The 14,021-nt window shown below is 42.2% G+C and overlaps 1 protein-coding gene across 4 annotated transcripts in view; it reads left to right on the forward strand.

The window, feature by feature from the left end:
• TGFBR3 (transforming growth factor beta receptor 3) overlaps positions 1–14,021 on the forward strand; it is a 199,181-nt gene that overhangs the window by 18,928 nt on the left and 166,232 nt on the right. For all 4 annotated transcript variants that reach the window (XM_047725460.1, XM_047725461.1, XM_047725458.1 and 1 more), the window contains exon 2: positions 4,093–4,264. In XM_047725460.1, the coding sequence (XP_047581416.1) occupies positions 4,177–4,264 (88 nt within the window). In that variant the 5' untranslated portion in view covers positions 4,093–4,176. The remainder of the gene's footprint in view (positions 1–4,092; positions 4,265–14,021) is intronic.

Raw genomic sequence — 14,021 nt, forward strand, 5'->3', positions numbered from 1 at the left:
ATTGCGAGGGAGAAGATGGTTCCTTGTTTGTCGTGAGGGACCTGGTTCTGGGAGGGAGAGCCTGTCATGGGAAGACCTAGTTTCTAATCTCGGCATTGCCGTGTTACCCTGGGCAAGCGCGCGGCTGGGAGTTTGGGTGCTTCTTGTCAATGAACTCATGTTGATCTCTTCCACTTTAAAAGCTGTTACTTACCTCTAGCACGCCAGTTCCTTTAATTGAGAAATTGATCCCCTCCAAGTTCATTGTAAGTTCTGATCTTAAATAATCTCATGTAGATAGCCAGCTGTGTTAGACATGTAAGGGGAAGTTAGTAATTTCTCTTGCTGGCTTTTAGCCTATTGCCAGACATCATTTTACCACGTTTTTCCTCTATGAGAAAGTTATGCTTTTCTAAAAAAACATTCCGATCAACCCAGGGAATGCTGTTCCCAACTAGTTCCTTTTGAACACTGGTGTAACCCATGATGGATTTCATTTGGGGAGGGATTTTTCAGCTAATCCTGCTCTTACCTGTGCATATTCTTGGATCACTAGGGAATGTGGGGCAGCATGCTCCGTGTCATGGCCTCAGAAATAAACACAGAGGAGCTCTGAAATTAGAAGAATTCAGATCACATTCGTGTATACGTGTGCGTGTGTGTGCGTGCATGTACATTTTATGTCTGTTAAGCTCTCAGAATTTTTTTCTGCTCATTTGTAGATACTAAAAGTACTGGTACCCTTTGTACGGAACACATTGCTTTGCAGTGTGGACAAACTGACTTGCACGTTGGACCCGAAATTATTCTTTCAAGATCATGGAGTACCTTATTTATATTTCTAAAGGAAGCATTTAGTTTATAGGTTCAGAGATATTCAGTGGGTTTAGAAACTTCCGTTGGGGAGTCCCTGCTCTTTGCAAATTGAATGTGATCTAACCTGATAGAAAGAAAAGAGGAGTTTGTATTTCCTCAGGTTATATTTCAGATCTACAGCTTTCTGGGAGCCTCGATCATCCAGCATCCTTCGCGTTGGGGAGCTGATCCCTGGGTTGTACATTGAGGTGCTGATGTGTGCAAGTCTTGGCCGGAATCGGAGTTCCACAGAATGGGAGTGACATGCTCCCTTTTTTATTCTCCTCTGCCTTAGGATCCTGTCACCACATTGAGAAGATTAGACAAAAACTCTGTGCAGTTTATTTTCTTTTTGAACAAGTGACATTACGGAGGGACTTTTAAGCTAAAAGAAGAAAAACTCCCTCTTTGTTAGAAGCAGCAGTGTGTAGTTTCAACTTGTCTTGGACTTCCTCGGAGATGTTTTAAGATCCGGCATAAACTTGCTGTGGTTTGCCTTTGGGCATCAAACTGTTTAGCTTGGCTCCCTTGTATCTGTAATTGCTGCATTTTAATAATTGCCCAATATTCTTGTCAGCAATTTGCAGTCTATATTTTTAATAGAACTTTTTGCCTTTCTTTCCACAGGTTCATTCAGACCTGGTTTAAGCCCCTGGATTAATGCTCACAGTCCCACAGACCCTCTGCAGCTGCGGGCAGGGGGGGACATAAGCTCATTAAATATTCCCACAAGCCTCGTGCTGGTTATAGTTTAAGTGCTCCATAAAAATCCTCTGGGAAGCCATCTTCTTCTGAGATCTCCTTTCAGGGTTTTGCATTATGAAAATTGTTCTTAGCATTTGCTGAAATACCATATTCCTTTGGAGAGAGTTTTCCTTATCTACCCATTCAGGAAATTTAATTTTTTAAAGGGGAAAAATAATGTCAAATTCTCTTTGCTCTCATTGACTTTTTTTTTTTTTTAAAAGACTTCATTTATTTGAGAGAGAGAGAGCGAGAAAGCATGAGTGGGAGAAAGGGCAGAGCAGGAGGGAAAGGAAGAGAGAGAATCTTTTAAGCAGCCTAATGCAGGGCTTAGTCTCAACCCTAAGATCATGACCTGAGCTGAAACAAGAGTCAGATGCTCAATGGACAGCCCTGCTGTCATTGACTTTTTAAGTTCACAGAGGAGACTTCCATTTCATTTGAGTTGATCTGAAATTACGGTGACAGCAGTGTTGGACTTAGAGGGATGATTGAAGTCAGTTTCATCGTTTCCAAAATTATCTAATTAGACAGTTTTTGAGACAAGACACCACTGTGCCATTAATGACTTGTGCTTCTACTTACCTGGCAATTTTGTGCTTTTCGTGAGTCCACTCTTTAGCTCACCTCCTTTTTGTCTGTTGAAGTATTCATTTTTCAGTAAACAAAAGATTGAACTGACTTTATAGTAGCTTAGGATTACATAAATAACCACACCCTAATTTCTCCATTTTGTTGGTATAAATTTACCTCAAAAGGAATGGACAAGTAACATTTATTGATTGCTTATTATATGTTCTGCACTGTTGTAAGCTTTATACACCCATAAACAAACACGTGCGTGCGAGATAATACAGTCCTCGCATACAGTGGCCCATACAGTAGATTCTCATGTAGAATCGTCTGCCCGGCATAACCACTTGGTAGGTGGCAGAGTGGATTCATACCTAGGCAGAATCTTAACTGCCATCGTAATCCATTTTCTGTTCATGCTAGGCTTTTAATCACTGTTGTACATCAAGACTGACTAGCAGTACCTCCTGTGTATATGATAATTTAGTTTCAAGGCATATATAAAAAATTATTTTGGATGTTAGAACTTTATTATTATTTCTGGGTCTTACAAAACCCCAACATAGTAGAAAACTCAAATGGGAATCAGTGACAAGGTTCCTGTGCCTTCCCACCAGTCTCCCCCAATCATCTTCTTTCCCTTCTTATAGGCAATTAGTGTACTACTGAAAAGAGCCCTTTAAAAAAAAAATTTTTTTTTTAGAGAGGGAAGGGGGTCAGGGCAGAGAGAAAGGGAGAGAGAGAATCTTAAGCAGGCTCCATGCCCAGTGTGGAGCCCCGTGCAGGGCTCCATCCATAGCCCTGAGATCATGACCTGAGTTGAAATCTAGAGTTGGACATTGAACCATTGAGCCATGCAAGGCACCCTGTGAAAAGAGCCATTTTAAGTATCTTTTCCTTAACACTTGATGCAGTGAACTAAGACCATTTAATTAGAAACTAATTTTGCCATTGTTTTTTGTATTCTTGCACTGTATCTGCAAGTACCCCAGTTGGCTTTATCTCTGAAGGTAGCAAGCTAGTTCTGTAGACAGTGTTTCTGGGTGAGGGTCCCAAAGCTGTAGTCCCCAGCTATTTGAGATGGTTCCTGGAAACTCCATGATCTTGGCTTGTTCAGCACACAGATAAGATGGGTCTTTGTGCTTTTAGCCAGTTGCTGGATAACTTCTTTTCCTGGTAAGAAGGAATCATGCCTTTACACAATGCCTGGAACATAGTAGGTGCTCAATAAATGTTTGTTGAATTGAGTAATTTCTGTGGTTTGTGCCAGGCTCAGGGATATAGGGCTGGAAAATATATTTGGTGTGTCTAGGACCACAGGAGGGATATTCAAGTTAAGCAAATGACGATAAAACTTGTCATTCAAGGCTCTGGATAGCATGAGGTTAGAAGGTACCTCTGCATCCTATGGTCCAGTAACCAGAGTCTCAGATGGAAGACCTGTCTCCTGTTACAATGTTGGCAAACAGTTGAAATGAGAGCTTTATTTTCGATGGTTCTTTATTTTTCACATTGATTCTAAACGTATTTTGGTTTGATTGTTGTGATGACTGTCATTACACTGAGATTGAGTCTCTGGTCAGAGTTGTGTTTCCTTGTTGACATGAGGAAGTTCACGTGTCAAGCGTCATTGATTACTTTGGTGCCATAACATAACTGGTGATGTTGTATTATAGGTGAACCTTGATTTTCTTCTGTATTCCTGAAAATTTTATGTAAAAGCAAAGACTTAAAGTGTCAAAACTAAGCATTTTTTTTACAAAAGTCTTTTCTTTAAAAATCTTCATTAGGTGATTAGCACCCCCACATCAGCTTATTGGGGTGTTTGTAAAATAAATGTCTCTTACACTTTTCAGAAATTCTTCATTTCACTTTGATGTGTGTTTTTGAAAAGCAGTTTCTGCATTAAGTTTTCTTCTTGAAATATGTTTATTTTTACAGGCAATTTGAAAATTGGAGAGGAGGATTTTTAAGGCCACTTCCGATTTGCCAAGACTATCTACAGTCTGAAGCCGAGGTGACTGAATGGGGCATGCTTGCGGAGAGATAAAAATGCCTTCTCATTATGTGATGGCCGTGTTTGCCCTGATGAGTTGTTGTGTGGCCTCTACAGGTGAGTTGGAGAATATAGCTTGTACATTTGTTATATTCTTTCTGATACATTTTTCTTCAGAATCTTCAGTTTGGAAAAATTTAGGAAATGGGAGGTTTATATGAATTGTGAGTTCTGAGAAATAAAATATTTGACTACCAATTACATAGTATGTGTGCCTACGTTACATTTTACTAGACCAGTGCTACACATTCTAATGTCAGTGACATGGTTGCCTAACTAAATCTCAGTGCTGAGATGGGTAGAGAGAAACATGCTGATGCGTCATCCCACTTAATTTTGTTCCATGCATAGATTACATTTATTTTCTTGTCCTAAGTAAGAATTTCACGAAAGCTCTTTTTGTTATCGTAAAATGAATAGATCTTCTAGTGAGAGGCAACACTCCTGGCATAGGATGCTTAGGAAGTATTCATTTTTTTTTTAAGTTTTTTTTTTTTTTTAATTTATTTGACAGAGATCACAAGTAGGCAGAGAGGCAGGCAGAGAGCGGGGGAGGGGGAAAGTAGGCTCCCCGCTGAGCAGAGAACCCGATGTGGGGCTCAATCCCAGGACCCTGGGATCATGACCTGAGCCGAAGGCAGAGGTTTTAACCCAATGAGCCACCCAGGCGCCCAGGAAGTATTAATTTTGCCTATTTAGGTATTTTAATATGTCATTTTATTTATTTATTTTTAAAAAGGTTGTATTTATTTATTATGTATAGAGATTGAGCACAAGCAGGGGGAGCAGCAGGCAGAGGAAGAGGGAGAAGCATGCTCCCTGCTGAACACGGAGCCCGATGTGGGGCTCAAACCCAGGACTCCGGGATCATGTCCCAAGCCAAAGGCAGATGCTTAGCAGACTGAGCCACCCAGGCACCCCTGTAATTTTTTTAAAAAGTGCAGAACTGTGCTTCCTGGAGGCCATCAGAGTATGAGATCAGAGATTAGAAGTGAAAAGACCTGGTTGGAACATTGTTTCTTAAGGAAGAGTATCAGATCCCCCACATCATGATCTTAGAGTTCCCAGTCAGGGTTACTTAATGAATTTGGAAGCTTAATTTGGTCAATTTTGTGGTAATTTGCTTTGTGTCTGCTGTGTAATGAGCTACATGAAAGAATTTGTTGGACCAGTTCTGTAAACTGGCTGGTCTCAACAAGAAACACACTTGAAAAATGATTAGCCTCTTGGTTTTGATTTTGGCTATTGAATTTACATACAGATGAGACGATAGTGATGATAATAATTGCCCTTTGTTGCATGTGGACCACAACCAGCACTGGGCTAAACAATTACAGAATCTAACAACGAATAAGCATATTCTTATTTCATGAGCTCCCTTAATCACAACTCTGAGATAGGCTTATTTTTCCCATTTGACAGATGATGAGAGGAGGTGATGTGCACAGTGTCATGTGGCAAGTGGAGGAGTCAGATTTTATGTCTGTGCTCTTCACCTGTGCGCTGTATGAAGAAGCCAGTAAGAAATGGTACAGGCTGAGGCACCTGGGTGGCTCAGTTGGTTAAGCGTCTGCCTTCGGCTCAGGTCATGCTCTCAAGGTCTTGGGATTGAGCTCCTCAGTGGGCTCCCTGCTCAGTGGGGAGTCTTCTCCCTCTGCCTCTGTCTCTGCCTCTTCCCCAGCTCATGCTCGCTCTCTCTCTCTCTCTCTCAAATAGATAAATAAAATATAAAAAAAGAAGTGATGAAGCCTCCAGTAAACTCAGACCAGGAGTCATTTGTAGGCACAGGCTGAGGGCAAGTCAGTTTGCAGAACTTGGTTTATGAGGTTGGACAGCAGAATGACCCCTTTTCATTAGAAATATCTTGAGAGGGCGTCTGGGTGGCTCAGGGGGTTAAGCCTCTGCCTTTGGCTCAGGTCATGGTCTCAGGGTCCTGGGATCGAGCCCCACATCGGGCTCTCTGCTCAGCAGGGAGCCTGTTTCCTCCTCTCTCTCTGCCTGCCTCTCTGCCTGCTTGTGATCTCTGCCTGTCAAATAAATAAATAAAATCTTTAAAAAAAAAAAAAGAAAGAAATATCTTGAGAAAGTTGGTAGTTTTCTTGTTTTGTTTTTTTAAATGCCAGTGTGAATTTGAATTGCCCACTCTCTGTCAGCAGTTTCGTTTTGTCTCAGGATTGAAGAGTTATTATTTGTCTCTTAGCCTTTGCATTAAAGCTGATCTTAATTAAAATCTCATTGAAAAGGGACGTCTGGGTGGCTCAGTCAGTTAAGTGTCTGCCTTTGGCTTAGGCCATGATCCCAGGGTCCTGGGATCAAGTCCTACATTGGGCTCTTTACTCAGTTGCGATCCTGCTTGTCCGCTCTCTCTCTCTCTGACAAATAAATAAAGTCTTTAAAAAAAAAAAAAAACTCATTGAAAAGTTGTAGAAAAAAAAGAGAAAGAGAAATGGCTTGATGGAAAATGTGCTATTTTGATGACAAGAAGTATTACCATACTTGGTGGGTTTAAGGCAGAATTTTCTGCTTTCATTGATGCCTAGGACTAAAAAAACATAACTGAAGAAGGTACTTCACAGGAAAGTGGTGGATTTGATGACTCTGTATAGCCTTGATGTATTAGATAGTGAATCAGTTTTGATTAAGACCTTCCTTCCTCTTTCAGCCATGGGTAAAATATTTTTTTGAGTTATATACATCAAAAATTTTGCTGAGAATTACGGTAAAGTTGAGGATACAGTAGAATTACCAATTTTGTAGCAGCAATCTGAAGGAACTGATTAATGGTAGAGGTAGAGATGCCTTTTTTAATGCTAAATTTTTATTGAAATACAGTTTATGTAGAGAAACATACACATGAAAGTGTATAGCTCAGTAATTTTCACAAACTAACACATCTATGTGAATAGAATTAGAGACGCCATTTTTTTTTTTTTTAAGTAGATTCCATGGTCATTGTAGAGCCAGTGTGGGGCTTGAACTCATGGCCCTGAGATCAAGACCTAAGATGAGATCCATAATCGGATACTTAACCAGCTGAGCCACCCAGGTGCCCAGGAGATGCTTTTTTGAACAACCTATTGGCTAACTAAGAAGGGAGAAATGTTTTGTGTATACTGAATCCAGTAGCTTTTCGTATAGGGCTCAGCATATTTTACAAAATGCTTTTTGGAGCATTCTGCTTGAGTTGAACTTCAGGAAAATAGTAGTAGCAATAATAATAATAATAATAATGAATTTTTATAGAGTGATTAATTACTGTGTACCAGGTCCTGTTGAAAGTACGTTATATGTATTACCTCACTTTATCCTTATAACTCTCCTAAGAAGTGTAGGTACTCTGTTTACCCTCAGTTCATAGATGAGGAAACTGAATACAGACAGGTTAAGTAACTTCTTCACAGTCACATGGCTAAGTGGCAGATTTAACCATGTAGCTACTGAGTCTAGGCCTGATGATTGAGCCTTTAAGTCTCTACACTATGAAGGGAGTATTGATCAGAAGGATGTTTAAAATGAATGATAATGTATTTGCTGTGGGCTATCTGTGTCATCTTGAAACCACAAGTAAATCACTAATTTGCTGAGTCCCCTCTAAGTGCAAAGCACAGTACTAATCAGTCAGGGTTATACAGAGACATGTAAGACTCCTCCCTTCCTTTGAATCACTTATGCGTTAGTTAGGCATGTAAAATATAACCATATAACAAAATAATCAATATATGGTGAATACCAAATAAAAGCCAAAAGACCTCAGAGAGGTCAAAAGGGGAAGCCCTGGTGGGTTGGAGTAGCTAAGGAGGACTTTGTGGATGGGCTTGATCTTGAGCTCTGTTCTGAAGGCCAGCCAGGCAAAGACCATCTAGAAAGGCAAAGGCTGGTTGACCAGATGGCGGAACATGCCTAGTGCACAGTATATGGCATGTAGGTGCTTGATGTGTTTTTTAAAGGATGAATGACCTGGAGAATTGGTACAGGAACCTATCACGAGGTCTGTTTGGAAGGAAGGATGGGAGTAGGTTGCATAGGGCTGTAAAGGTCAGAGTGAGACTTGTGGATTTAGTTTTGAGGTCTCGATTTTTCTTCCATTCCCGTGTAGCCAAAGGCATATAATGTTTAATCTTAGAATCCAAACTGTGGCCTCAAAAAGTGAGGCTGAGAATATAGCTTCTTTAGCTTCAGAGACAACACTGCTTGGCATATCAGCCAACAATTTATCAAGGGCTTGTTCTCTCCCAGCTAGCTTCTTTGTTTTTATAAGACAGCCCTCTGAGGTGGGTTTAGTATTATCGTAATTTGCTTTTTATACACAAGGAAACAGACTCAGTTTAATAAATTGTATGAAGTCCCATAACTAATAAGAGAGCTGGACTTGAACTCAGGCAGTCTGGCTCTAGAGACCAGCCTATCTGCCACTCTGCTGGAGCCTCTATGTAGGAGACCCTCAGTGTGGAATGACTGAAGTCCTTCACCAGTAAGTCATTCTGGAACCAGATTCAACTTCTTCCACCTTAGAAGAGACATGTGTAAGTCGTCAGACTGGAAGGACCTTAAGTAACGGGTCTTCTTTATTTGCATTCTTCCTTCACTGACATGACTGCGAAGCTCTATTGTAGGGTTCTTGGTGGCAGAAGGGGTGAAGGCTACATAAAAGGCCTCCTTTAGATATGTAGCTGGGGAGGGCAAACGACAGCACAGCATATACAGTTAACTTGAGTTAGGACAGTAGACGTGTTCTAGTCCCATGGATTTGGCTGGGTCTTCAGTGAAAGCCTTCCCTTCTGCACTTGTGGTTGAGGGTGAAGGAGGGCAGGGATCAGCAAGCCACATCCCAGGGTAAGAGGTTGCTTCGACAAAACCCCTACTTGTTCTGCCCTCTTTTTTTTCCTGGGTTATTATATAATGTGTGGGTGGGAGGGTCCTGCTCTTGGTAAGGACCATGATGCCTACTGGTTAGAAATAAACTTCACTTTTTGGCACCTGGTCTTAAATCCTGTAATCTCACAGAGCGCTTGGGTGGCTTAGTCAGTTGAGCACCCGACTCTTGATTTTTGCTCAGATCATGATCTTGGGTTTGTGAGATGGAGCCCTGTGTAGGGCTCCCCGCTGGGTGTGGGGTCTGCTTGAGATCCTCTCTCTTGCTCTGCCCCTCCCTCTGCTTGTTTGCTCTCTCTCTTTCTGTCTTTCGAAATAATTAAGTCTTAAAAAAAAGTCCTATAATCTATCTAAGAAAAGTGGGAAGTTTAAAATATAAATGCTCCTGTGGGCTTAAAGCTCACTAAGTTTTCACTTTAAAAGTTGTTTGGCAACACATCTTTAAAAAATAATAACTTCTGCCTCTGAGGCTTGCCAGAGTTAGGTAAGGCTGTGTTTCCAGGATCCTTAATAACAAGAAAAAGAGGCACCTCTAGAGAATTCAAGGAAATCGATTTAGTCGGAAGGGATGGACTTGCCTGCAGTCCACTGTCCCCTTGTGCCAGGTCCAAGAGGTGCTTCTGAGGTGAACTCTGCAGCCTCAGTGCTGGTGGGGTATGGGTGGGGTGGCCATTTGCCTCATTCCATCGTGGCCATTCCGTGCCTAGCTTCATCTTTTTGGAGGCTTACCCACAACCTGCACACACATTTCTATTGAGCAAACACATTTCCTTTTATCTCTCCCAAGTGTACCTGGATTTCCAGGTATAGTCCCCAGGAAAATAGAGATGCTTTTAGTTGGAGCTATTTTCCTGCTAAGAAAGCTCGGAACTCTTTGTGTCCAGGAGACAAAAGCAGAGCTACCAGCCAGTTAATACTTCGTTTGGCATGGGACAAGCTGGCAGCCGTGGCAGGAGGCAGGTATTGTTTTCGTCATTTCCAGAATGGGGGTAATGGGACTCAGAGAAAGTAATTTAGAAAGATAGGTCGAGTGTCTGTCAAATCAGAATCCAACACCCTTGTGCAGACAGACTGCACTGACAAGTCTCGGGGTCTTTCTGCTGTGGGGTTCCCTTAGTACCTCCTGAAACTGTGCTAGCCAGGTACTCTGCTGGACACTTGACACCTGTCCATTCCTCTAACCCTTACGGAAGGCTGAGGAAGTAGGTGATTGTCATTATCACGGTTCATAATTATTATTGCTTCCACCACTCCTGCTACTGGTAATGTACTAGAGGGAACTGAGCCTTAGAGAAGAAAAATGTAATCTATAATGAGAGACAAACCAATTTTGATCAAAGTTGAAGTAGTCATTTATTTTCAGTCATACATACAGTACTGGCAGGGTGGTTCTTGCCCTCCTATAAGGCTGCCCTAAAGGAAAGAGGAATCTTTCTCTTGGACTTTTGACTAATGGCCTGAGGTCTGCAGAGGCAGTTCTTCCTTGGTTTTCTCCTTTCTGCCAAGTGAGTGATCGAAGGCCATGTTTCATAACAGCAGGAAGACAGGGACAGTGCCAGTGGTGACTGCCACCAGGGAACATAAATGCTGGAGGAGGGATAGACTCAAAGATTCAGAGCAAATCCAACCAAGGCCTTCTCTTGCCAATACTGGGTCTCAGGGTCCAGCTAGTTGATTGGGTCTGTGCTTACTAAATTTTTAGGTTGTTACTGTAACCACTTTTGTCTGTAACTGCTCTCTTGGATACAGAGGGACAAGATATCAGTGATGTCAGCTGAGTAACCAGCTGCGCGGAGCAAGCATAAGCAAGATACTCACCAAGAGCATGAGTAAGATTGTACACAGATTGGATGTCAGACAAGTGAACAGACTCCAGGTTCTCTCCTTTGCATCCTCGTCCTAGACTGTGTCATTGCCACACTGCTTTTTGGATCCCTGATTTATTTGGGTTATTTTAGGGCACCAGTGATGGTCGGTTTTATAAACACTGATCAACATTTCCACCAGCACAGAACTATCTGTGTGTGCTTTCCCAACTGTGCCAACTTTCTATTTATCTTACAGAGTAAAGAACTGTATTCAAAGACCCAGAGCGGATAGAGTGGCCTGAATTTTATGCTGTGTTCTTTTTGGGGAGACCATGCACACCCAGGCACGATGAGGTCCCTCCCTGCTCTGTGTTTTTGCCTAGAAACAGGAAGCAAGCCAACATGCATGTCCTCGCCTACACACACACACACAGTTGGGACGTGTAGCAGTCGTCAAGAAAAAACTGAGTTTGCTTCTCAGAGTCCCTTGCCCTGCATGGACTTGGGTGTATGTGTGAGGGTTGGGGGGTTAGGAGGGGAGGGTGTAGTGGGATATGATGTCTAATAAGGCTTTTTTTTTTTTTCTTGGATTTGCAAAGGCAGTTTCCTAGCAGATAGCTGGGTAACCAGCTGTGCACAGCATAAGCAAGACATTCACCAAGAACATGAGTAAGATTGTACATAGAAGTGATGTCAGACAAGTGAATGAATACCAGGTTTCTCTCTCTGCAGCCTTATCCTAGACTGTATCTTTGCCATGCTGCTTTTTGGATCCCTGATTTATCTTGGTGATTTTAGGGCACCAGTGATGGCCTGTTTTATGAATGCTGATCGACATTGGCACTAGCACAGAGCTATCTGTGTGTGCCCATGCAGCTATCTGACGGCTCCAAGCATATACTTTTCATGCATCGTGGGTATAGAGAATGAGGCTATCTCAGCTTGTTTGTTGGGAGAATTAATCCCTCATACTCTGGGGTGACCTTGAGTCACCGACAGAGCTTTGTGCTATTGAGTGCTGGCTTTGGAAGTTGTAGAAGCAGGGAGTGTTCTGGGAAGGGTTCCAGAGTGAGGCCTCCTATAGGGACAGCCCTGGACATAGGCGTCAAGGCTTCAAAGTACTTACCCTCTTGGAAGATTGGCTTGGACTGCACTGCATCCATGTGAGCCCCTGGCTGACTTACTTTTTTTTTTTTTTTTTTTTTTTTTTTTTTACAACCATTCTCTGCCAGAGTGGCCTAAAAAAGATTTATATTGAAGTGCAATATAGTCATATTTTTGTTCTCTGAGAGGACACTGTAAATCAGGCAGAATTCTAGAGGGCTTAAAAATGCACTTGCTTTCAGAATGTTCCTTCCAAAGATTAGGTAGCAGGTGCTCTGGGGACTGGGGACTGAGGTCTAGCTGTTCTCCTGCCCTATCTGCCAACTCATAGCAGTCTTTAAAAAAAAAACAAAAAACCCCAAACCTAGAGTGGAATGTGGAAAATCTTAATGCCTTCAAAAGAAAATTGATTTTTTTTTTTAAGTTATTCTCTTTTGGCAGTGAAGGGAACTACGTAGTGATAAGTTGTAGTTACGGCAAAAGGAAGACGTTCCAATGTAACTGCTTCAAGTTCTCTGCATTGCTTCCCTTCGTCCTCTTATGCCTAGATAATTTAGTTCTAGTCTCGATGATAGACCAGAGCCATCCAAGTGTGAGCACCTCCCTTCCTTCCAACTCTTCTGCCTCATCAGGGAGGGGGCTTGGGTAGCACCAGCCTCCAGGGAGAGAGCACAACAGCGGCTTCCAGAGCTGCGCCCTTGTTTCTATCCGTGACGGCACCGAGATGCTGTAGCACTTTGCTCTGCTAGTGTTTCCGGTGGGATGCGTGTGTGTGTGCCGGCACTGTTGTGGGGCTGCTGCTTGCTGACGGCACACAGCCACTTCACTCCTACTTGCCCCTTTGTTGTGAGTTAGAGGAAAGCATCATTGATTGTTTCCCCTTGTCTTTTTTTCTTTTTTAATTTTTAAAATTTATTATTTTTTAAAGATTTTATTTGTTTGACAGACAGAGATCACAAGCAGGCAGAGAGGCAGGCAGAGAGAGAGGAGGAAGCAGGCCCCCTGCTGAGCAGAGAGCCCAATGCAGGGCTTGATCCCAGGACCCTGGGACTATAACCTGAGCTGAAGGCAGAGGCTTTAACTCACTGAGGCACCCAGGTGCCCCTAAAATTTATTTTTTTTAAAGGTTTTTTTTAATTTGTCAGATGGAGCACACAAGCAGGAGGTGCGGCAGGCAGAGAGAGGGGGAAAAGCAGGCTCCTGTTGGGCAGGGAGCCCGATGTGAGGCTCGATGTGAGGACCCTGGGATCATAATCTGAGCCGAAGGCAGACACTTAACCGACTGAGCCACCAAGGCACCCTCTTTTTTAAGATTTATTTGACAGAGAGGGTGCTTGAGCCCTCCCTCTACCTGTGCTCTGTTTCTCGCTTTCTTTTTCAAATAAATACACGAAATCTTTAAAAAAAAAAAAAACTATGAAAACAGAATCTGTATGTTAACAAGGTCCTCAGATGATTTGTATGGACATTAAGATTTAGAAAGCACTCGCCTGATGTTTGTCTGTTTATAACTTAGAACTCTAAAAGCAAGGTGTATATGCCCCACTCTTAGACAAAACCACTCTGAATATCCATGTTATAAAACATTTAATTTTTTATTTTTTTAAGATTTTATTTATTTGACAGAGAGATATTGAGCACAAGCAGGCAGAGCAGCAGGCAAAGGGAGAGGGAAAGCAGGCTCTCCACTGACCACGGAGCCCGATGTGGGGCTCAATCCCAGGACCCTGGGATCATGACCTGAGCCCAAAGGCAGCTGCTTAACCAACTGAGCCACCCAGTTGCCCCATAAAACATACTTTTAAATGATTATTTTCTTCAGAAGAAAGAACCTGCCCTATCAACTTCAAGCTTAATACGTTAATTTATAAAAATGAGTTTACACATAACATTTATTTACTGTATAAGGATGGGCACAACTGTATTTCTCTGAAACATTGGTTTTATTATGAGAAGCATTATTGCAGAAAGTGGTAACATCCTCAAAATCCATAATCCTGAAAAAAAGACCATCTAGGGGATGAAAAGAA

This window comes from Lutra lutra, chromosome 4 (assembly GCF_902655055.1).
Source record: "Lutra lutra chromosome 4, mLutLut1.2, whole genome shotgun sequence".
Lineage (NCBI taxonomy): Eukaryota > Metazoa > Chordata > Mammalia > Carnivora > Mustelidae > Lutra > Lutra lutra.